Source organism: Melanotaenia boesemani, chromosome 1 (genome assembly GCF_017639745.1).
Source record: "Melanotaenia boesemani isolate fMelBoe1 chromosome 1, fMelBoe1.pri, whole genome shotgun sequence".
In the NCBI taxonomy this organism is placed as follows: domain Eukaryota; kingdom Metazoa; phylum Chordata; class Actinopteri; order Atheriniformes; family Melanotaeniidae; genus Melanotaenia; species Melanotaenia boesemani.
The window spans coordinates 40,744,788-40,769,714 of record NC_055682.1 but is presented as its reverse complement, the minus strand read 5'-3'; the positions used below and the strand labels follow the sequence as shown (position 1 = coordinate 40,769,714).

Sequence of the window (24,927 nt, the reverse complement as noted above, 5' to 3'; positions counted from 1 at the left end):
TGCATTAACTTTTTGCGCCGCAGACGCCGCCTGTAGTTTACTTTGCTACACACAGTTTGATAAATGAGGCCCCTGGTCTGGGTGGTATGTCTAAAACAAATCTGATTATAATTCTATTTTTTCTTTTCTTTCTTAAAAACATACCAGAAATGACTCAAAATAAGTTTGGTTTTTATTCTGATCATTTCTAGGAGTTGACATTAATGTCTGGTCTGTTTATTGTAAACAACAAAATAACTTAATATAACACAAAATAAATCTGAGATCTTCACCGACACCGTAGATCTTCAGACTAAATAATCATTACAGTTTCCTTTTGAAAAATAAATGTCCCTTTTTGATATGTTTTATTACAAAAATACTTTTGAGACCATAAATTTACCATTTTGCATCATAACAAACATCAAGACTGACTGTTCCAGGACATGAGTTAGGATCTGATCCAGGATCTGATCCAGGACCTGACCTAACAATGGTCCAGCTGTGAGAGGAGCTTGAGGAGAGGAGACGGGTTGTAGGGGAACAGGTTCTTCTTCTGCAGCCTCCTCACCACGTCTCTGAGTTCTGTGAGACAGAGGACAGCTCGGCTGAGGGTCTCACATGTCTCACGCCCGGGTGGAGGGGACAAGCTGGGACGGTTCGGTGACACCAGCACCGCTCTTCTCACAGCAGAATCAGATCCTCTCAGTGAAGCTGCTGGTGGTTCATCAACAGACCTGGTACGGCTTTGATTCTGGTTCCAATCCAAAACATTCCATCTAGTTTTCTCTAGCAGCTCTGAATCCTCAGGGTCCTCTGGATCAGACTCATCAGAACTATCATACTCCACAAGACGAAGTCCAGAACCCAGACTGGACCGTCCCTCTGGACCAACGCCTCCGTGGGAACCAGACAACAGACCGTCTGATAAACGAAAGCCTCTACCGGTACCAGGAAGTGGACCGTCTGATGAACCGATGACTCCACAGGCTGCGAAGAAGCCCTGCCAGTCTTCTCTGAGGAACTTTAGGTAACACACAAAATATTCCAGGAAGCAGGTTTCCATGGAGATGAGGAAGTCCAGGAGGATGCTGTGATCGAAGGAGAAACTCTGAAGCAGGAGGATGAAATGGCAGTGAGGGTTACAACCAGAAGAACAGGCTGCCTCCAACACGATGCCATCATCCAGCTCTGAACTCTGTCTGAAGAAGAAGAGAAGATCAGCATCTTCATCAAATCCACATCACATCCAGATCAGGTCAGTGTGGTACCTGAACGTCAGGAACACAGAAAGACATGTGCTTGCGGCCTCCATCAGATCATCGTCCTGCTCTCCAAACAGCTGACTGATCCAGAAGCAGGGGTGAGGAAGGTCTCTCAGAGAGGCATCACTCCGTCTCAAGAAGTCCCACAGACTCTGGAGACCAGTCCAGTAGGTCCTGGCTCGGTCCACTCCATCTGTTAGGGCAAAGTATGAACACAACACTTCACCTGATAACTGATCGTCTAACTCATCCTGACATCCTGGAATCTGCTGCAGAGGGGGAAAAGCCTACAGATAGACAAACCTGACAACAATTCCAGGAATCAGGATTCCAAGTGAGAATCTTTGGAATTTTCTGGAGATTTATTTATGAATGATGATACTGTGATGTTGAAAAGTTTAAATTTTCACATGAGACAGTTTTTGGATTTTTCTGTGATGGAGTCTCACCTGCAGCTCCAGTCTGTTGGATCTGAACCTGTATGGACTTGAGCAGAATCAGGCTGATGGCTCGGAGCACCACGTCATCCGGTGTACGACCTTCAAATCCTCGGATGGATCCAGTTCCTCCAAAGGAACAGTCCTGCTCCATGTGAATGGTCTGTAACCAGTTCTCAGCGACATTCGCCAACACACACCGAGCCAGAGCACACACACCTGAGCTCAGGTCGGTGTGGGTCGATCCAGAGGACAGGGACCAGTCCTCCCCCAGCTTCTGGAACAGAGACCTTTTCAGAAGCAGCAGGACTCGCCTCCTGACAAAATACTGAGAAGAGCAGCCGATGGTCCTCAGGAGGGCTGAGGAGTGTGTCGGAATGATTGCGAGTCCAGATCCACAGACTGAACCGGCTGCAGTCAGAACCTCCAACAAGTCCATCAGAAGGTAGAGTGTGGTTCCTCTGGGAACGCTGGATGGCGTCTGCTCTCCGTCCTCAGGGAGCAGCTTGGAACACAGAACTCCGAGGCTGCAGACAAACACTGCCACAACGTTCCCAAGAATTACTGATGAAAGAAAACACACAAAGAAAATTTACACATAACAACATGACTCAGCGGGTTTGACTTCAACAACATGACTCAGCGGGTTTGACTCCAACAACATGACTCAGCGGGCTTGACTCCAGTGACATGACTTAGGGGGTTTGACCAAGTTGACCAATGACCAAGATGTTGTTGTGGTGGACGGCTCACCAGCCTGTAAAGCAGGACATAAAAGGTTGCAGACGAAGGAGGAAATACATCCAATACGTTTCCCCAACTGGATAACCAGCAGTGTTGGATGCTTCAGTAAAGGTAAATGCACAGTAGTTTGGATAAATTATGTTAATATTTATCTAACGTAACACTGAAATAAAATGTTCTTGTGTCATTTGCGGTTTTATAATTATATGGGACTCGGGTTGGTCTTGCAACGTGACGCGTTTACTGAACGTTACGTTATACAGGCAAAAACAAAAACAAATTAAATACGTCTTTTGCGATGGACAGTTTTGCTGTTCGAACATAATCAACCTGGCATGAGGTCCCTGGCTTTCAGTTGTCAGTGTGCAGTAGTCATAATCTGTAGAAGAAGTGACATTTCACTCCAGATACGCTAGTTTTACTTACAGTATGTCCCAAACATACAGTAGCTGTTCTGCTAAAGGAAGCTGGAAGTCAAAGCTAGCTGGATGTTTTTCCTGCTTTCTAAAGAAGAAAAAAACACTTTTATAATGTAGTTCACAGAAAGAAGCCTCCCAAGTCCAGGTAGAGGTCCTGTAGCCTTTGATCTGAGAGAAATCCAGAGTTAATATGTAAGATTTATATTAGGGATGGGCCGATAGCGACACTAGCATCGGAAATACTCGCCAATCCCACCAAAAGTAAGGGGATTGGTATCGGTGAGTGTTTCTGTCTAAACACCATCCATTACCATGGAAACAGAATCATAATTCTTTGTTCCTGCCCAACAAACCACACACAGACACAGGAATGCATGCAGACTTGCATGACCGTTGTTTTGAGTTGGTAGGCGCAGAAGCAGCTGCACGTGAGTCACTGTTGTGCTAACATTTAGCATTAATGGTATGCTATTAATTCTGCATCGTTACTTATTAGAAAATCCCGCTAGCAAAACAGCGACATGCCTCATATACTCTGAAGTTTCCAGAGGCGACATGAACGCTGCCAGATTTACCAGCAGCGACTTTATGAAGCAGTTTGAAATCAAGTGAAAGAAAACGAGTTTGCTGCCTTAAAGGAAATGTGCAATAAACTACAGCAATAACAAACGTTGGCAAATGCTTTTAAGAAACATGAGGAATCTGCAGCAGAAAGCCAGAAAGCCACCGTAATAACAGAGAACGTCTTAGACTTTACTGTCCTGGATTAACAGCCCTTCTTTGTGGAAAACGTTCATTGTACGTACTGCCATACTCGGTATCGGCAGATATTGGAAATGGTATTGGACAGAAAAAAAATGGCATCGGAACATCTGTAAGTTATACACACACACATACTGTTACTTTCATGAGATATATGGAAGCAGATCCTGTTGGAATAATGGGGTTGAAATTTTGGAAATACTGGTTAGTTTCATGTTAGATATTTTGTGAGAAAGAAACACTGATGGAAATGTTTTTAGTTGACAAAGTCTAACAGGGCTGATATCATGGTAACGCATCTCAGTTACTCAACAGTATGAGTAGCACACAGATAATTTAGTTAAACATGTAACAGAATGTAACTGAGATGCGTTACCGTGATGTCTGAATTTATGCTTTCCTTGGCTTTCTATGTTCGTGTAGGTACAGTTAGTTTAAAATGAGTACTTTTACTGTGAGTTAAGTCACTGTGTTTTTCTTTCATTGTAAAAAAACTCACATGCATATATTAAAAGAAAAGTACAATAAAAACATAATGCTTAGCTGGAGGATGTTTGACAGACAGCTCATTCAGCCACCCCAGAGAGAGGAAAAAATATCCAGCAGCAGAAGTTTTGATAGCAGAGAAAGTGTTTGAGTGTGAGAGAACGAGACCAAGCTGGAGTGCAGCAGATTTGAACCTGCAACCCTAAACTTGAGAAGACACGTGGAGTTTTGAAAGGAAGACGTTATATCTGAGAGCAAGAAGAGATCAGAGTTTTGAGAGACAGCGATATGATATTTGAGCATGAAAACAAGAAATCTTGCTCTCAAAGGAAACAGCTACACTCTTGATTAAAGACAGAGAAATACCTCCTGAGTGTGTCATCCTGGTCTGGTCTACATGGACCAAACGAGAAGGTCTTACCTGGATCAGTTCCTCTGAGAAGCTTTTTTAGGAGCTCAGTCAGGGACCACAGACAGGAGTCTAATTCAGGACCAGGAGCTGAGCTGTGGAAGGTCTGAACACACTTCTTCTGCCAGGCAGGACTGAGCACGCCCTGAGGAGACACACATATAAGCACAAAGCTGACAGTGTGTTCTCACCCTAGAAGACTTCAGCTGTGTTTACTGACGGATGGTAGATGGTGAGAGGCTCTAAGATGAAAACAAGACATGAAACATCTACAGCTGATGAAGGAGTAGACACTGATCGTTGGGTGATAGTTTGATTCCTCCACAGCACAGCGTGGGGGTCATGGATGTTCAGCAGGTTTACTCATCATTGTTCTTCTGTTCTGTCTTTACGTACTTTTGCATATGCAGTGAAATACTGGAAGTTCTGTATCACCTGTTCACCTGCCGTTTACTCATATATCTGCTCTGTTCCGTCTCTACTCGACTGCTTCTCAGAGATTAGGAACTGGAAGGCTCTGAACTTTCTGAATTTCAATGAAAAGAAGACTGAAGTCATTTTCTTTAGACCCAGCAGTACTTGCAGGACACCCAGTATTGATCTTTCCTTGCTTGCTCCTTTTAAAAAGCCTGTTATCACAGACTTAGGTGTGAAAATAGATGCGGATCTAAAACTGGACAAACATGTAAATGCAGTGATTAAATCCTGCATTTTCCATCTCAGGTCTGATGAGTCTCAATTTCAGCTCCACATTCAGATGCTAGGCTCAGAATCTGGTGGAAACATCATGAAAACATGGATCCATCCTGCCTTGGGTCAATGCTGCAGGTTACTGGTGGTATAACGGGGGGGGGGGAGATATTTTCTTGGTCCACTTTGGGCCCCAACGTGGTTTAACCAGCACAGCCTACCTGAGTATTGTTGCTGACCATGTCCATCCCTTCATGACCACAGTGGAGCATCTTCTGATGCTACTTCCAGCAGGATAATGCACCATGTCACAAAGCTCAGATCATCTCCACCTGCTTTCTAGAACATGACAATGAGTTCACTGGACTCCAACGGCCTCCACAGCCACCAGATCTCAGTCCAGTAGAGCAGCTTTGGGATGTGGTGGAACGGGAGATTCTCATCATGGATGCAGCCGACAAACCTGCAGCAACTGTGTGATGCTGTCATGTTGATATGAAGAAAACCTCTGAGGAAGGTTTCCACCACCTTCAGTCTATGACACAAAGAATTAAGGCATTTCTGGAGGAAAAAGGCTCCAACCTGGTACCTGAAGGTGGATCTCATAAAGTGGTCGGTGAGTCTATAAGTGAGTGAACAGGTGAGCTAGAGTCTGACCTGCTGTGTGAATAAAACCAGGATTTACTCACAGATTCTCTGAGAAGATAGAAAACAGTTAGAGATGCGGTCCTAGCAGCCAGATGTGAGATCAGCTGATCTTCGGCTTCAAACAGCTGCACCTGTAAAGTGACCAACTATTAGTTTGAGTTCTGAAGTTTCTGGTTCGGTTTCATCCATTCTGTGCAGCAACGGTACCAACCAGCTGAGACATCAGGTCCATGTCCTGAAACAGCCCCCTGAGGACCTCCACCCAGCCTGGCTCCACATCTGCCGACAGCCTCCGAGACAGAACCCCGCTGGTCATCCTCCTCACCACGGTCAGACTCAGACAGGTCAGCTCCTCCCGGTTCCCGCCCGGAACCGGACCACACAACCCGGAGAAGATCGCGGCCACCACATCATTGGGTCTGAGTCCGGGGAAGGATCCGTTCACAGAGCACGTGAATGTTTCTGTCAAAGCGTTAAAGAGGGATGTGGATGACTGAAGTCTCGCTGGGAGATCCATCATCTACACTACGTCAGACGGAACCACGGTACCGACCCACTGGCCCCGACGACGACATTAAAACTATTTTCTCTACGCAAAAATAAATTATAACTTATTCATATTGCTATTTTCTTCTTCTTCTTCTTCTTCTTCTTCTTCTTCTTCTTCTTCTGTTGTTTACCGGCTGTCTATGGTTAGCATGGGGGTTAGTCGGCTATCTTAAAGGTGCAATACCGCCACCTACTGGACTGGAGGGGAGGTAGTAAAGGAAAGAAACGGTGGGTTCTGTCGAAAACATGGGCGGGTCTTGGAAATTTATGAAGGGGGCAGGCTGTTGTTAATAAAGTCTGTGTTTATGAGCTTGTAGAGGTTCAGGTTAAATACAGTAAAACTATGTCCACACAAAGGTCAGAAGAATTCATTGCATCATTTCAGTCCTGTGCTCTCCACATCGTTCTCCTGTCCATGAAAGAGTTCATTTTAAAATTATACTATTTAGATTTCCATTTTTAGGCTCAAAATAAATTTAAAAAGCTTTTGGTACATTGCTGACTTCTTGAAATCTCAGATCATCCAGAAAAAGTTACCTTTTCATCCCAGAGTGAGAACTAAACATAAAAACAGTGCTTTTGCAGAAACAATCACTTCCTATTGAACACAAACTAAAGAGATGATTGTTGACTTCAGGAGGAATAGGAGTTAACAAAACACTGTTTACATCCTGGGAGAAGAGGTGAAGGTGGTGGAGGAATACCAGTACCTCAGAGCTGGACAGCAGACTAGACTGGTCTAGCCATCTCTTGCTTATGCTGCCATAGGCTTAGACTGCTGACAGAGTTCTTTCTTTTCATCCCTCTAATAATTTTCTCCCATATATAAACATGACAGTATTGGCATCATTAATATATTTCTTCTCTCTCAGCAGGTCTTCCTGGCTAAAAGTTTGTGGTGGAGAGTTCAGAATGCTTTGCAGCATCTGTTCGGGCAGCAGAACCAGAACCAGAGACTTAAAGAAGCTGAACAACCTGATCAAGAAGTTCTGGTTCTGTTCTGGGGACTGATGGACAAGAATGTAGCACAAGCTGTTTGACATCTTCTAAACCAGTGGTACCTGAAGTTTTCCTGCAGAGCTCCCTTCTCATCAACCACAATAATGTCCATGCTAAAACTGAGAGATATGACACGCTGTGCTCTCTCTTCATTACCCGCCATTGTACTGGTCAAGACCAGGACAAGAATGTCCTTTTCTTGTCTTTTCTTTTTGGGTTGCTGAAATGTCTTGTTGATTCGTCACAGTTTGCCCATTGGTTTTTCACAAATTTGTCCAAGTTTTGCCAGCAGTGCGAAAACTACATACAATATAAAATGATACAATATAAGAACAGGCTATACTATACATACTACACATTTATATATATATTCAAATTTGGGTGAATTATACAGAAATGTGCAAAGTTGATGCTGTACTGACATTACGCCATGAAAGCCGGTCATTTAAGTCGAATAATGTGATGTTAATTCCTTTATCTCAGGCTGTTTATAAAAGCCACACCTCCAGTGTTGGAGGGTAACCAGAAGATAAAATAAATAACTTGTCATGTGTTAGGAGCGGTCTTGGTCTGATGATGTCTAAATGTGAAGAGTATGATGAAGAGGAATGTTTAGATGCAAACAAATATAATCTTTCCCATTGGGATGAACGATACCAAAGTTTGTGTTACTTTTTCATCAATATTGACACTAATACTTTTTACCCCTTAAAGGAAAATCACACAATTCTACAGTGTGCACTTAAATTTTTATTAGGCTACTAGGATAATATGAAATATGAATAAAACCCATGAACATAAATTCAGGAAAGAAATGCTTATCAATTATCAAAACATTTACTAATAAATGGAAGTGAATAAAAATAAGATCAAATAAATCTTTTTCAAATTATGAAATAGTTAAATAGCCAATTAAGATTATTTAAATTGACTATAATTAAACAAAATATATAACTGTAATATAATAAAATATAATGCTCAATAACCTGGATTAAAGCAGAAAAATGTTAAAACACATCATTACTATCATCATCATCATTACCGGAACGCTGCTGCTGCAGTCCTCGGTAAGGCCAGAACGTGGATCACAGGACTCCAGTCCTCAGATATTTGCTTCCTGTCTGGTTGCTGTTAGTTTACAAAGAACCAAATGGTTTAGGTCCAGATTCCGTTCAGGATCTTTTGGATTGTTATGAGCCAACCAGATCCCCCAGGTCGACCTTCTGTTCCCAGAGTCGGGACTAAACATGGAGAGGCAGCCTTGAATTTGTGGAACAAACTCCCAAAAAACTGCGGATCTGCTGAAACTCTCAGCTGATTTAAATCAAAGAAATTCTACTTATTGCTTTTCATCAAACCAACTGTTAATTCCTCACGCTGGAACTTTGATTTCTGGCATTTTATTATATTTTAGCTTTTATCGTATTTTATTGAATTATTTTAAGTTTATTTTAAATGTACTTTTTATGTTTCTTCTGCACCCCACTGTAATGCTTTTAATGTTTTATGTAAAGCACGTTGAACTGTCTTGTACATAAAATGTGATGTACAAATAATTGCCTTGCCATAGCATCTGATCACGTGACACAGAAGAGCGAAAGCAAAAAGATCAGAACAGAAAGAAAGAAACCGTGGCTGGGTTCACACTTGATTTCATTGTTTAAAACTTAGAAGTGGAAATAAACGTAATGATTTGTATCTCTAATATCTCAATATTCAAAATAATATTAATTCCGATATTTTGACTGCCAAATATGGAAGTGTCGACTCCAGAGTATCCCGACCCACCCGTTGTTCATCAATGAAGGTTGTTCTTCATTTTCAATTTATCCTGATACCATACAAAAGGTTGAATATCCCAACTTTTAGTGTTATCTCCGTGGGAAGGATGGTTATATTGTGAAAGGTTTTTGCCGGAAGTGTCATTGTTTTTCCTGCTGACGTCACACTGTTGTTTCCACTCACAGACTTTGGAGTTAAAGCTGATTGATTGACAGCGGAATGATCCTGATGGCGACCTGCAGAGGTTTCTAGGAAACTTTTCAGAAACGGTAAACGTCGCTGTTTGGTTCGGCGTTGACGCAGAAAGTTCGGGAACGATGCAGCTCTGACAACTCCAGTCTGCAGGCTGATTGGCTCAACGTCTGCCCAGCGTCTGTCTGTAAGTCTTTGTTTTCCCCTCAAAGATGCTGGCTTAACCTGCAAACACATTGCAGGAGCTTTGTTATCGACATGCTCCTTTTACTGAGCGTTTTTGGTGCCAATTCTTCAGGAACAAACAGTAAACAAACAACTAGCAAGGCAAAGCTACTGAGTTTGTTAGCACCCTGCTAACTAGCGTCTGCTAACAGCTTGGTGTGAATATAACCTCTAAACCAGGTTTCTGTGAAAAGGGTCATCTTTATTACATTTTCTGAAGTCTGTTAACATGTTTTTTCTTATTCCTTTGGCTCAAGTAGTTTTGGTTATTGTTTACTGGAGCATGGATGATATTATTGTCTTTATTTGTAATTAGAGTAGCTTCATTGTTCATTGTTTATTCTCCGGTGAAATGAAGGTTTGATCAGGTCATGATCAGATAAAATCTGTTTATTTCAATCAAACCGCTGAAACTTTGCAGGGAAGCTTGAGATTTAACAGGAGATTGCACATTTATATCATTTGAATGAATATGATTTGAAGGTTTCGTGTCTTCCTGATTAGTTTGTCTTGATGATTTTGAAGCAGAACATCTGCAGGAGCAGCTACGATATGACTAAGAGAAGTCCATCTCTCCAGCTGGTCAAAAGGTACGTTTGGGTTTCATCATGTTGTAAAGAAAATCTCCCAACCATACATCACCAGATGGAGTAGGTGTCCAAACTTTGGACTGATAACGTCAGCTTAGAGCTGCTTTATCCTTGAGGCAGTCACTGGGAATATTCAACATGTGTTTCTCTTTAAAAAGAAAAGAAAAATAAATAAATAAAACGCCACCTTTAAAATATAAACAAAATGTAAAACAGAAAGCAATGATTTTAGAATCTTAAAAACAAGCTTCTTTTTTTTTTTTTACCGTAGAAGATTAAAAACGTCAAATATTGAGGCATTTTCTAATCCTAAAAAATGAAAATAAATAAGATTCAAGGGAGCATCATACTCAAAACGCTCCTCCTGGCAAAGTAAATTTGTTTGACACAGTACGGCAGCCAGACCATCATTCTGCTGTCATGATGCTGGACAGGACTGCTTAAAAACAACATAAATACTGACATATTTTACTACTTGATCAGAAACATGAGTTAATTTCCAGCCTGACTTCCAGGTCCGTGTCCCCACGGTGCAGCATCCCCTCATTTGCTGGATCTCAGCAGACCAGCTGGTCTCACGAGCTCCAGCCAATGAGTGTAAGCTCCCTGCAGCTTGGCTGGACAGTGAAAACTCAGGAGATCAGGTTCCTAATTTCTGCACTAATGAGTTACAAAAATTATTTTGTTTAAAAGTATCATAAACATTTGTGAACCCATGTGTAAGTTATAAGATGTTAAATATTAAATGATGCACATTGTAATAGAACATTGATCAGTCATTAAAAACACAATAAGTGATTATATAAAACAAAGCTTATAAGTAAAAAGGTTAAAGTCTGAATGGTAGAGATAAAGCAATCAACTTAATTGATTAAAACTCTATACAAATCTTTAGGATTTGGACTGTCTGTATATCTAAATACACACATAGATGTTGCTTCTCCAAAAACATATACGTTATGGACATTATTTGATCTGAAAGAACGAAACAAATTAACATATAAATAAACTGAAAGCAGAGAATACAGTATATCTCTTCCCAGATAGAAAAAACAAAAGTATATATAAAGCCCATTTCAGAGTTTTAGATGAAGGATTTTCTGGTTTTGATGAAGGATTCTAGCTGCTCACCAGTCCTGGGTCTTGGTGGGATTTTGTGTTTGTGAAGTTGGTGAAAGGTCTGGACTGCAGGCGTGCCATGTGATGGATGCATTATGTGACTAACGAGCTCCGAAGCAGGTTATGTTCTGGATAAATATAAAAGCACCACCCCCTGACCAACCAGTCCTCTTATAAAATGGCTAGAATATCCTGTCGACGTTGGTGCACAGATCGTGAGAGGAGCACTTAGGAGAGAAAGAGTTTGTAGGGACAGATGCATCCTTTTGATGTTTCCAGTGACATTCTGAACATAAGATACCGATTTTCATTGGATGGAAATTGTAGTTAAACTGAGATGGGGAGAAGTGTCGGGTTGACTTGTTTCCTGTGTTTCTTCTTTCTCTATGCTGGTTATTGTCGTAACCAATGCCTAACTAACACAAAAAACAAAATAACTTCAAGACTGGCAGGTAAAATACCTTCATCAGTAACTGTGGGCCACTGTCTAACATCCTCAGTCCAGATTCTTCCGTCAGTGTCGGCAGCAGAAACGAGGCGTCCGCAATATGGCTCAACACACAAAACGGCCATTGGATTTGTCTGAAGCTCAGTGCATTTCTTTAGTCGTTATTTTCAGTGACAAGTGGAGGAACAGCATCTTTTAATGTCCACTCAGATGTCCAGCCATGATGGACATAGCGTAGCTGACATGATTATATGATCACACAGATTAAACCGTTCATTCTCATCATACATGATTATTTACATTATTCTGTTGAAGATTCTCCACACACGCATTTTCTGATGTGTACGTTCGCTTCCATTAGTCCATCCTACACATAAGCAGCTGCCGCTGGAACGATGCGGCTTCTGCTCCTTCCCAGCTGTAATCGCTGCTAGAACTTAGCAAATGTCACTTTACCTGAACTTAGTCACCATTTCCACCAACAGTTTTCCATATCGTCCTTTTAAACCCTTGTATGACACTATGGGCTCCTTTCTCTGTACAGTTAATTTTCCCTCCATTTCTGGCCTCCGTACTGGTGGTGTTTCCCCATATGGGAGGATTTTTGTAAGACAGTGTTTCTCTTGAACTCAGAATTTACCATTTCAGTTTTTCTTAGAGAACGACGGGACACTGGGTACAAATTTACTCCCTTTTCAGGTCATTAATGGACAAAAAAGTCCATTAAAAGTCCAAAGAAATAATTTTAACCCTTTCACGACATTATGTCACAGTTTTTCTGAAAAATAAAAATATACATAGAATTAGTAATTTTCTATTTTGTAATTTTTCTGTTTTCTATTTATAAGGGTTAATATGAACACTGACGTATTTTGATGTACAGCTTTGCAGAGCTTCTATGAAACTGATCCATGCATTGTCTATGAAAGCCAGTCTGTGTGTTGAGTTAGTTCAGGTGTGCTCAGAAACCAGATGTTACCATCAGTCAACTCTAGTAGTTGATTAAAGGCTTCTCATTAAATCAGTGTCTATTTTCTGTTTATGCTAAATATGAACCAGTAAATATGTAGTTTTCAAAGGTAAAACCTTCTCTCTGCACCTGGTCCGTTCAGGTCACCTGATCTTACCTGAACTCGCTCAGACATCCGGACTGTGTTGACTGGTTGCTCCACTCAGGAGTTGGGTACAGTTAACATTCCTGTTCCGAAATGTGACAGGATGCTGAACCATCACTGCAGAGGGAACCCCGAGCTTCATGAGGAGCTGCAGATTCAGGCTGCCGTGGCAGCGGGGGATGTCTGCACCGTCCGGAAGATGCTGGAGCAGGGATACTCTCCCAAGATCCGGGACGCCAATGGCTGGACTCTGCTCCACTTCTCTGCTGCCAAAGGAAAGGAGAGATGTGTTCGGGTGTTTCTAGAGCACGGAGGTCAGTGGATGTTCAGACATGTTACAGGATCCAAATATATGCTCCACTCTGTTTGCAGACCACAGCTAAATATCTGTCTGATACCTGCAGATGTATCATGTCCTAAGTCCATTTTAGTATATGACTTCATTCACTGATCCATACACATATCCATATATTATAATAACCTGACATTTAAATATACAGTTGAAGTGAAGTGGTTCTTTCATTTTGAGACGAAAGTTTATTTACAACAAAGGTGTCAAACTCATTTTAGTTCAGGGGCCACATTCAGCACAATATGGTCTCCAGTGCATCAGACCAGTAAAATAACAACATAACATCCTATAAACAATGAAAACTCCACATTTTCCTTTTTATTTTAGTACAAAGATATATGTGTACATTATCAAGATGTTTACATATAATGAACTACCCTTTTAGAAAATATTATGAACAATCTGAAATTTCTGGAGAAAAGTGAGTTACTCATTTACATTATTCAGTTATTTACACTTTTAATTTCATTAATTTATTTTATTTTAGAGTGTTAGTTTATATTTTTTATTTATCATGGGAAGACAACACAATCACATCATGCAGGCATATCCCAGATCAGAGGACCTTCAGCAGAGGATGATGACAAAAGAAAAAACGAAACTGTGCTGAAAACGGCCACCCTGAATGCTGACTGCCACAGAAAACACTGATTCCTCTGTTAAAGAAATGAGAAAATAAATTAAAATTTCATGGATGCTGGGACTGACAACGTGTGGAAAGGGTTCATTAAAAGCACAAAAATGTGACACAATCGTCCATCACAAGGTGAAATTATAAACTGAGTGCAAAGTAAGTAAATGGATTATTTCTTAGTTGGGACAATGCTTCTTAGTAGGAATGATCAGTCAAATGTGTTGAGCTTGAAGTAGACACCAACTGATTGCAGTAACAGGGTCCATGATGTGGCCTCTTCTCGACCACATTCACCAGCTTGTCTGGGGGGATCCGGAGGTGTTCCAGCCGAGAAATGTAGTTGTTCCAGCGTGTCCTGGGTCTTCCCCGGGGCCTCCTCCCGGTGGGACGTGCCCAGAATCATCCTGACCAAATGCTCAAGCCACCTCATCTGGCTCCTCTCAATGTGGAGGAGCAGCGGCTCTACTCTGAGCCCCTCCTGGATCCCCTCGCTTTTCACCCTCATCTCTAAGGGAGAGCCTGGCCACCCTGTGGAGAAAACTCATTTCGACCGCTTGTATTCACAATCTCGTTCTTTCGGTCACTACCCACAGCTCGTGACCATAGGTGAGGGTAGGAACGTAGATCGACCGGTAAATCGAGAGCTTTGCTTTTTGGCTCAGCTCCTTCTTCACCACGACAGAACAATGCAGAGTCTGCATCACTGCAGACGCTGCACCGATCCGCCTGTCGATCTCCTGCTCCATCCTTCCCTCACTCATAAACAAGACCCTGAGATACGTAAACTCCCCCACTTGGGGCAGGACCTTATTGCAGACCCGGAGAGAGCACTCCACCCTTTTCTGGCTGAGGACCATGGTCTCAGATTTGGAGGTGCTGGTTCTCACCCCAGCCGCTTCAGACTGCTAATCGCTCCAGCGAGAGCTGGAGATCACGGCCCGATGAAGCCAACAGAACCACATCATCTCCAAAGAGCAGCGACCCAATCCTGAGGCCACCAAACCAGATCCTCTCAACACCTCAGCTGCGCCTAGAAATTCCGTCCATAAAAGTTATGAACAGAATCGGTGACAGAGGGCAGCCTCAGTGGAGTCCAACATTCACTAGCAACTGTGAAGGTTGGAGTTGGAGCACACCCTCTGGTCCCCCTTTTTGAAGAAGGGGACCACTACCCCAGTCTGCCAGTTCATGGGAACTGTCCCCTACAGCATCCAGGGCCTTAAGGAACTCTGGGCAGACCTCGTCCACCCCTGGGGCCCTGCCACCGAGGAGCTTTTTAACCACCTCAGTGACCTTAGCCCCAGACATGGGAGAGCCCATGCCAGGGTCCCTCGACTCTGCTTCCTCATCAGAAGACGTGCCGATGGGATTGAGGAGGTCTTCGAAGTATTCTTTCCACAACGTCCCAAGTTGAGGTCAGCAGCCCCCTCATTCCCACTTTTACACAGTGTTAATGGACACTGCTTCCCCCTCCTGAGACACCAGATGGACCAAACTCTTCTCGAAGCCATCCAGAAGTCATTCTTCATAATCTCTCCAAACACCTCCCATGCTCGAGTTTTGAGCAGGTCTAAAGTTCAAGTAATTCATGAAAAAAGCTTGAAAAGTATTGATATTTAATGATTTTATAGCAGTTTTTTTGTGTGTGGACATTTTTGCCAAGAAGGTCACTAGAGGGTGTAAATCTTAGGGTATAAGGGTTGAATAAACATCAGCACTGACTTTAATCCTGCTTTTGTCCTCACAGCTGACCCCACAGTGAAGGACTTCATCGGTGGATTCACCGCCCTCCATTATGCCGCCATGCACGGCAGGGCACGCATCGCCCGGCTGATGCTGGAGTCGGAATTTCGTGGCGACATCATCAATGCTAAAAGCAATGATGGTTGGACGCCGCTTCACGTGGCTGCGCACTACGGCCGCGACTCATTTGTGCGCCTCCTCCTGGAGTTCAGGGCCGAGGTGGACCCGCTGAGCGACAAAGGGACCACGCCGCTGCAGCTGGCCATCATCCGGGAGCGCTCCAGCTGCGTCCGAATCCTGCTCGACCACAGCGCCAACATTGACATTCAGAACGGCTTCCTGCTGCGGTACGCCGTCATCAAAGGAAACCATTCGTACTGCCGCATGTTCCTTCAGAGGGGAGCAGACACTAATTTGGGTCGTATGGAGGATGGCCAGACCCCCCTACACCTGTCAGCCCTCAGGGACGATGTACTGTGTGCTCAGATGCTCTACTTGTACGGGGCCGACACCAACACCAGGAACTACGAGGGCCAGACGCCGGTTGCTGTGTCTGTTAGCATGTCTGGGATCAGCCGGCCTTGTCTGGACTTTCTGCAGGAAGTCACCAGTAAGTCTCGCAGACACTCACCATGTCCTGTAGCACAGCTGCCAGTTTCAGAAAGCTGAATGTCCCTGATGTTGCTAAATTGTTTTGTGCCACCATCTTTAAAGGCCTTCTTCCTCTGTTTCAGAAGCCCTTTGATTTCACTTGTTATCCAGGGCTTGTTGTTTGCACAGCAGCGTACAGATCTGACTGGAACAGCAGCATCCATACAGAAGTAAATATAGTCCGTTGTGCAGTCGACCATCGCCTGCATGTTCTTGTTGTGAGACCCCTCCAGTGCTTCCTAGTCCGTGGTCTCAAAGCAGTCTTTAAGAACCTGCTCGGCTTCAGGAGACCACTTCCTGAACCAGCGTGTGGTTGTTGGTAGTCTCCTCATTCTTGTGTAGTGAGATTTGAGCAGGACCAGACTGTGATCTGCTTTTCCCAGTGCAGGCAGTGGGGCGGCTCTGTATGCATTCTTCATGTTTGCATACATCAGGTCTATAGTCCTCTTCCCCATGTTGTTACAGTCCAAATACTGGTGAAAATCAGCCAGTGTGTTGTCCAGAGTTACATGATTAAAGTCCCTAGAGTTCAGTACAAGAGCCTCAGGATGTTGTTGTAGGGTGTGTTTGTAGTTTAGCCACAGTGCAGTGGATGACGTCACACGCAGCTAATCGGCTTTTACCTCAGCTATGCCGGGGTGGGTCAAGAAAAGTTTTGATAGGGGGCCAGGCAGGGGCACTGACCAGGAGAGGGGGGCACAAAAGAGACCTTTTTTTAAGGTCTAGATTTTATGAAATATTGAACTGATTATTACAACTGAAGTGATCATCTAATGGCAAAACTGAAGAAAATCAAGTTAAGGTCGGTTAACATGAATAATTTGTAAGCACTGGCTCTTTTTGTTGATACAGTGCATTAAAAATGGGCATATTTAACACAGAGTTGTGAATGCTGATTAATCATGAATGCGTGAAATTGTAAGCTGGAATTACAATACTGGAAAACGATGATGCCAGGAGTGTTTTTGACCTTCTGAAGTTAAAGCTAACCTAATAAATGATCAGATTATTTGTGTCATTGAACATAAATTTGATATTTCTTTTTACAAGCAAAGCTGCCAACTCGACTGTAAACATCATCGTAGAGAAGCAGCAGAGGATTGAATTGTAATGTGAGAGGATGAGAGTGATGTTTCACCCTCAGATGAGAGGATCAGCAGATCCTCACCTGCAGCTTCATGCTGGAGAAGCAACAATGGCTGCATTCCTGCTCTGCCCTCTGAACTCTGATATTACAGATATCCAAGAACTGTGTGGAATTCCGACGAGTCCTTTCAGGATCGCATATCTGCTGCTGGGTTCCTGGTTCCACCTCTACCTCCTGACATGAAAGGAGTGGTCCATCACAGAGTGACAGGAAGTCTTTCATCTGCTGAACATCAGCTTTCTGTTGCTCCAGTGAATGACTTACCTTCCTTCATTATCATATGACCTGATTGTTAAACGTCTTTTAGACAGAAGGCAGAAAGATTAGAGTTTCATCAAATTGACCAGCACTGAATAAACATGATCCTCATATCAGTTTTACAGTATTTATGACATATTTTCCACATTTATCTTGTCATAGTGAAGATAACTGAGAGCAAATTCAAAACCAGACCTATGAACTCTTGAATGGGTTCTTTTCTTTTGTGTTCGTTGTCTCTGGATGTCAAAGGCAGGAGACAAAGTCTGAATGTGTAAATTGAAGGCAAGGGTAAGTTTATTTGCATAACACATTTCATGTACAAGAAAATTCAAAGTGCTTTACATAAAACATTAAGAGCATCACAGCGGGTGCAGGAAGCAATAACAAGTGCATTAAAAACAAACTTTAAAAAGAAATTAAACACAAACAGAAAGAAGAAAGCTGAAATAAGATGGATAAAATGAAAGAAATAAAGTTCCAGTGTGGAGAATTTAACAGTTGTTTTGATAAAAGGCAGCAAGTAGAAAAGTTTTTAACCCTGATGTAAAACTGCCGAGTCAGCAGACCTGCAGTTTTCTGCGAGTTTGTTCCACATGTGACATGCATGTGTGCGTAAGTATAAGTAAGTGAGCCTGTGAACTTTCTCCCAGTTCCTTCTCCAGTCTCTGTCACCATAGTGGGGTGATAGTGATAGTGGGGTGACCTTGGGAGCTGATCCAGGAAAGGTCCACAGCCCGAGAAGATGGGGGGGAGCATTTGTTTTGGTTCAGGCTAGAGCATGTTTCATCTGCCTTGAGTCTCTCAGTGGTCTCACTGGCTACTTCAATTCATCCGAATTTTGGTCTTTTTCCACCCAGCCGAGCCAACTTCTCCAAATTGGTGTCCACCCCACATACGAGCTCCGGAACGACAACCAGCTTGCCATTCTGGGCTAGAATAGCATCCAGTTTACTATTAAGCTCCTGCAACGCTATAGTCTGATTGTTCATAGCTCGACACACACCGGCACAGAAGTCGGCAGCTTGCCAGTGGCCGCCGACAGTGTCCGAATTTTGCAATACACCAGGAAACCGCCGCTCCAAACAGCAGAAACCCAGTTATCATGAATCCAAATGTATAAATGTCCTCTGCATCCTCAACGGAAACAATCGACAGACACATGACCTTCCACACCCCCAAGAGTCCATCACGTATCCAGCCCGAACGTTTCGCCAGGACAAGCGGGCTGCCTTGCACCCGTTTTTCAGTTCGAATAAATTTGGTCAATTGCATTGAGAGACCAGCTGATCAGATCCATGGTTCAAGATGGTTCAGATTTAGAACAGAAATGCAGAGAGAGGCTCAGATAAGACAGGACAAGTAGCAGGGCAGAGTGTGGGGAGGGAGAGAGAAGAAAAAGTGTCCGCTCCATCGAGAGCAGGAAGAAAAATCTTGCTGTTTTTAGGGTCTGCGGGAAGACACCTGAAAGCAGAGACGTAAAGATATTTAAGGCCTGAAACATTCTTAAAAACCCGGTTGGCAGGGCATCTAGACAGCAAGTGGTGGTTTTCAGATGGCCAATGATCTCATCCAGGTTTTTGGGACTGATTGGAGAAAAGTGTGTCTTGGTGTTCATTCCAGCAGTTCAGTAGTTCAGCCCAGCTGTCTGCTTTTACTTTCTGAGTTGTTCTTTGGTCTGACCCTTGTGTGTAGGGAGATTTCATCCCGGCCATCAGATGTAGAGCCAGAATCCTGCAGCAGTGGAGCAAACCTGGTCTGTAGTTGCATGTTGAGGACGAGACTTGTTAGTTTTCCTTCAGACAACTGGCTATGTCTGTGTCTTGTTAGGGAGAGGGGTTGAGAAGGTGCTTGGTCTGGGTGGCAGAGCAAGCTAGCCGGTCATGTTGCTAATCTCAGCAAACTGGGCTCTGCCTGTTACTCGTCCTCCCATTTCCCTGTAGGATGATTTACCCTTCAGCTTTGTCCCAAGAGTATTCCAGGGAGGACTATCAGTGAAAGAGTAATTACCTTGTACACTGACCTCCTGTTTCTGTCCAGCCATGGTTGTGCTAGTTAGCTGTGTGTTAGCAAGATCTTGTCGCTGTTTTTTATTAATGGCAAAGTTGTATCGTTTCCACACAATCCGTTCACTTCCACATTCACCTGGAGCCATTGAATCTTTGATCAATGTTGATCTCATGTAGAAGATTGTAATAGTCATCTGTAGAGAGGGGAGGCATCTTGTGTCTAGTTAGCTTTAGCTCCTGAATAGCTGTAGATAAGGCTTATGCTATTTGTAGGCCACGCTGACGTGACTGACAAGATTGTAAAAGTCTTAAAAAAAATAGTAGTATCCAACAAAATCTACCATAAAATACAGTCCCAGTGACTAATGAGTATCCAGGAGCCATTGCCTATAAATTTCTTGAGTAGAAAAATTCAAATATTGGCAGAAAAATGCAGAGAGGAGAGGAAAGCAGCAAAACATCAACAGAGAACAGAAGCAGGAAGTAGTCAAAGCCCTGTTTCCACAGAGGGTCCAGCTTGGTGCAAATTTTTTTTGTGTTTCCAAGTTAAAAACTGAAAAAGGTGCCAGAATATTCAATCTGACCAGGCCTCTTTTTCTAGGACCCTTCAGTTGGGGTCCCAATCTTACCCAAACCTAAACGCATGACGCACTCCATTGATTAGTGGAAAGAATCATCTCTTACTGTGTGACTTGGTTTTAAAAACTAAAGCAGGAACAGCTCCATGTTTAAATATATGGTGGATTTTTTGTTGTTTAAAGCCACATGGCAAGAAGAAAGAAGACAAACTGCTGGATGCCCATCATTCTCCTCCTTCGGTTCTATGTCGCATTCTTCTTCGTTAAAATTTACGGACGGCCGCACCATGCTATGAAAATGAAAAAAATTAAATATGCTGTGACGTCATGCTATTACGTAGCTAACACATCTGTCTTACCAGTTAAGGGTACGGTTGCTATGGAAACACAACAGAGGGTTTACTAAACCAAAGCATCTCGAGCTGGACCCCTTAGTGGAAAGGGAGCTTTAGTATTTTAACCACAGATAGTTCAGGTTTTTATCTGGTGTTAGAAACCTGCAGATAGTTTGCAAGAATATGTTTGTAAACAAGTTAGTTAAAGTTAGAGTTAAATCCTTTGGGGACGTATCTCTTATCCTAACTTAAGCTTGTTCTGCTTCTCTTCCAGGACAACCTCGGACTCTACAGGACTTGTGTCGAATAAAGATCCGACACTGTATCGGCCTTCAGAGCCTCAAGTTCTTGGAGGATCTTCCCATCGCCAAGGTTATGAAAGACTATTTAAGACATAAGTTTGACAGTTTGTGAAGTGACGTTAGAAACTCTGATCAGACTATGCAATCATCCACCGGTCCATGGTGGACATGCTGAGGGATGTTTGACCACCATTTCAATGTTCTCTTGTTCATCAAGGAGTCCTTCTGGAAACTAGAGGTTATTGAGGAGAGGACGTGGGTAGATCTTATGTTAACTTTGTGTGTTTTACGCTTGTATGAACAAAGCCGTGTCCAGAGTCATCAATCAATGACAAAGTCTTCTTTTGTCACCTTCCTCTCCAGATCTTTGAGGTTGGAAGACTTTCTTATCTCAGTTTTAGTTTTTACCAAAGATTCTGGATGTCTTATAGGTCTGAGCTATTTCTGTTTGCCATCTCACCATTTTTTTTCACCAGCTGGAGGAGCTAATACTGCAAACTGCATGATGTTTTCCTTCGATTTAGTCCTTCAACAAGACAACTGAGCAATGCTGCTCTCTGGAACTGACCAAAGATGGTCAGTTCATCTTCAGAAAGTCTCACCCACATGAAACGAGAAAGCTTCCACCATTGACCCTTTGAAGATGGGACATAGTGTTTGGTGAAAGAAAGAGAATCATTTCATACCAAGAGCTCCGAACAGGAACAATCTGGACATCTTTCCTGCTCATCCAGAATCTGTGGAGGAAACAGAGTCATCCCGACAGCGATGAAAACTTCCAACCTCAACGGCCTGGACGTTCCGGTGGAAACATGGAACATAAGCACGTTGGCATTTCTGACAATATTTCATTCAGCATCTGAAGTTTTTGTCTTTCTTTGATGTGAAGTTAAAATAAGCTCATTTCAGACCCAGAACTGAAATATGTTTGACTTAAAAGTGGTGCTGGTGTTATTCTGATTAAAGCTGCATTAAAACCTAAAGAAAACAACCTACGTAGGTTATATTTCCTGATTTTAAACCTGTAAATTTTGCAGATTGTTTACAAACTTGACATTTTCCAGCTTTTACAGCAAGCTGAGATGTTGTCAGTGAGGAGGTTTCTGTCTGTTACCATCTGCTAACGGCTGATCTGATTCATTTCATTAATCTGTCATCAGAGTCAGAACCACATTGAAGAAATCTCTCTGTGAAAGCTACATGTCAACATTTATGACCTCTACCACCATTTTGTTCATCTAGCTACAGGACGGTGGATTGATCAGTAATCATTGGTGACAATCATCCTCAAATCTATTGTCAAGACAGCAAATCAGCTGCTGAAACTTTGAATTGAGACTGAAATTAAGTTATCTGAAGGGACAACCGGTCCGGATCCAGACTCATTTCTTTCAATATTTATTCCGTAAAACAGGAAGCAGCTGATTTACTGGAATGTTCTAACAAAAATATAAATCCAGAACCTGTCAGAATCAGTCGGTCCAGTCCTAAGGAGCTTAAAGTGAATATTTTTATTATTCATTATAGCTTGAACCCTCTGAGAGAAGCTTTCTGACATTTAAGTAATTTTCAGGAATAATTCTCCAGAATCCTTGAAGGACTTTTCAATGCTCTTGTTTGGTAAAAAGTAAAGAAGTAAAGCTCCTCATCCTCAGCAATTTTGCTCTCGCATCCCGTCCTCTCTCCATGCATCAGTCTTGAGGATTTGTAGTACATGTGTGGACAGGTCTGAACTATTTCTGTTTGCCATCTCGCCAAGTTTTTCACCAGCTGGAGGATCTAATGCTGCAAACTGCATGATGTTTTTCTTCGATTTAGACCTTCAACAAGAAAACTGAGTGTGATCATGTGTGGACAGGCAGATTTGACCTTTACAGGGAAAACGGTTCAAATGTCATATTGGTGCCGACTTTGAGAGGTTTTATTTAACAGAAAATTTTCATACACAGTATGCAGCTGAAATGATGTAACTCTTGGTGATGCCTCCAGCTGTTTCAAGTCAGGTTAGGCAGGGGTTTATGGACAGTAACCACCTTTTCCAGAACAGGAATCATGAATAAAACTTGACATCAGGAATACTGACAACAGAAACATGTTACATGTTTTAGAGGAAAAGTCTGATATTCCCGACATATTTAAAGTTTGGATAGTGTTGTGATCTGTTCAGTGTGAAAAAGTGTGTGTGTGTGTTTTAAGAGCTTAAATATTTGTAATCTGGAATCTGGTGTTGTCCGTACGTTTTCTTTTAATTGCAGAAACATTCTGTTCTTCCTTTGACTTACAGGAAACTGTTGTGTGTTTAGTCAATTTTTTACATTCATACGAATAAAAAAATGACATTTATTCTTTGGTTAACACGTAACGTCATTTTCATGCTGAAATCTCTACATTCTCTCCAGCTTCAGGACACAAAGTAAAGATTAATGATCCACTAAATCAGGTCCACCTTGCACGCACTGGGTTGGACCTGTTTTCTCCAGAACTGTCTTAATTCTTAGTGTGATGGATTGATTTGGAAATATTCCTCAGAGATTTTGCTCCATATTGACATGAACAACACAAAAATGGGCCCAAAGTAGGCCAAGAAAATATCCCCCAAACTATTACATCAGTCGCAGCAGTAGCCTGAAGTGTTGATCCATAGCAGGATGGATCTTTCTTTTATGTCCGTCCATCCACCCATCCATCCATTTCCTTCGCTTAACTTGCTGGATTAGCAAGTAGAGAACCCCAGACTGCCCTCTTCCCTGTTAGCATTACCAGGCTAGCCGAGATATGTTGTCCCTCTAGTGTGTTCTTCCATAGAACGTCCTCCAAGTAGGACTTACCAGGAACACCTCACCAGGGAGGCATCCAGGAGGCATCCAAACCAAATGCCCCAGCCATCTCATTTGACTCCTCTGGATGTGGAGGAACAGCAGTTCTACCCTAAGTTCCTCCTGGATGACCAAGCATCTCACCCTATCTCGAAGGAAGGTAGAGCCCAGCCACCCTCTGGAGGAAACTCATTTTGGCTGCTTGTAATCGTGATCTTGTTCTTTCATTCACCATTCGCAGTTGGTGACCATAGGGTAAGAGGGAAAGAACGTCGATGGGTAAATCAAGAGCTTTGCCTTTTAGCTCAGTTCCTTTTTTCACTACGACTGACTAATGCAGAGTCCTCTCCACTTTGGGCAGGATCTGATTTCTGACCCAGAGAGAACGCTTCACCCTTTTCCAGCTAAGGACCATGGTCTTGGTTTTGAAGGTGCTAATTTTCATACCAACTGTAACCTCCCCCTGCCTCTGTTGCTTGGTTAAGCAAGGGTTGTCGAGTAAAGCAAGGGGATGGCTTCTAAAACTAGGTTCTATGAGGAGATTGGCTCAAGGCTATCTGCTTAGTCACAGTGATAACCCTGTAGTGACCACCCCAATAATACACGCAGAACGGAAATTGAGGAAATTAGAGGTAGAAATGTATTGCAACATATGCACTTTTAGCAGAAAAATAGAGCTACACAGTATGGGAGGCACAGGTTTACCTCAACAATCCTGTCACCTTTACAGATTTCAGTTCAAATAATTTAACAAAAAAACCTGAGATCTCAGAAAACCAATTGAAAGAAAATAAACAATGTAATAACCCAAAACTGAGTGCACTCAGACTGTCCTACCGCCCTTCCTCACAGTACTGTCCAGGGACCTTAATGCAGCTGGGATGGATGATGGTGCTGTGGAGGGGACTCTTGATGAAGGGGGGGGGGATGGGGGAAGACGTGAAGATGCTGATAGACCAGGGATGAGGATGGTGGCGAAGAACCAGACTGAGCTCCCACGAAGATTCTCACCAAGGAAAAAACCAGCCTGCACAAACGCGCAGGAATTTACTTATCCAGTCCATGATGAATTTAACTTTACACCAGTGGCGGCTGATGACAATTTTTTTTAGGGGGGCGCAAATTTTCTTGGAAAGTTGACACTTAAAACTTAGCCACTTTAATTTCAATACAGTTACAGAGTTAGGAAGAAAAGAAAAACGAAGTCTGTGTATGGCTTGTCCACAACGTTTCGGTGGTGCCGA

At 42.8% G+C, this 24,927-nt stretch overlaps 2 protein-coding genes across 3 annotated transcripts; one reads left to right on the top strand and one right to left on the bottom strand.

Moving 5' to 3' along the window:
- Positions 1-345: 345 nt before the first annotated feature.
- On the bottom strand, positions 346-6,359 carry lins1 (lines homolog 1). The gene is made up of 6 exons (XM_041985753.1): positions 6,051-6,359; positions 5,881-5,970; positions 4,514-4,646; positions 1,694-2,245; positions 1,251-1,437; positions 346-1,181 (listed from the first exon to the last, which is right to left on the bottom strand). The coding sequence occupies exons 1-6, from the start codon at positions 6,357-6,359 to the stop codon at positions 467-469; spliced, it is 1,986 nt and encodes a 661-aa protein (XP_041841687.1). The 3' UTR covers positions 346-466.
- Positions 6,360-9,304: 2,945 nt separating this feature from the next.
- asb7 (ankyrin repeat and SOCS box containing 7) lies at positions 9,305-23,222 on the top strand. Of its 2 annotated transcripts, none has more exons than XM_041985770.1 (5): positions 9,305-9,548; positions 10,112-10,176; positions 12,961-13,172; positions 15,592-16,197; positions 20,840-23,222. In XM_041985770.1, the coding sequence occupies exons 2-5, from the start codon at positions 10,139-10,141 to the stop codon at positions 20,977-20,979; spliced, it is 996 nt and encodes a 331-aa protein (XP_041841704.1). In that variant the 5' UTR covers positions 9,305-9,548; positions 10,112-10,138; the 3' UTR covers positions 20,980-23,222. The 2 variants fall into 2 exon arrangements, with proteins under 2 accessions (XP_041841704.1, XP_041841698.1); XM_041985764.1 differs by having other exon boundaries at positions 9,306-9,548; positions 10,115-10,176.
- Positions 23,223-24,927: the final 1,705 nt, after the last annotated feature.

What these genes read in the sequence shown, in the direction of transcription:
- lins1 (XM_041985753.1), bottom strand. Translation starts at nt 6,359, where the DNA reads ATGATGGATCTCCCAGCGAGACTTCAGTCATCCACATCCCTCTTTAAC. An exon ending in TGGACCTGATGTCTCAGCTG is followed by an intron (nt 5,971 to 6,050) that starts GTTGGTACCGTT and finishes GTCACTTTACAG; the next exon opens with GTGCAGCTGTTTGAAGCCGA. An exon ending in CCAACAGACTGGAGCTGCAG is followed by an intron (nt 1,438 to 1,693) that starts GTGAGACTCCAT and finishes TTGCCCTAACAG; the next exon opens with ATGGAGTGGACCGAGCCAGG.
- asb7 (XM_041985770.1), top strand. Translation starts at nt 10,139, where the DNA reads ATGACTAAGAGAAGTCCATCTCTCCAGCTGGTCAAAAG. An exon ending in TCTCTCCAGCTGGTCAAAAG is followed by an intron (nt 10,177 to 12,960) that starts GTACGTTTGGGT and finishes GAAATGTGACAG; the next exon opens with GATGCTGAACCATCACTGCA. An exon ending in CTTTCTGCAGGAAGTCACCA is followed by an intron (nt 16,198 to 20,839) that starts GTAAGTCTCGCA and finishes CTTCTCTTCCAG; the next exon opens with GACAACCTCGGACTCTACAG.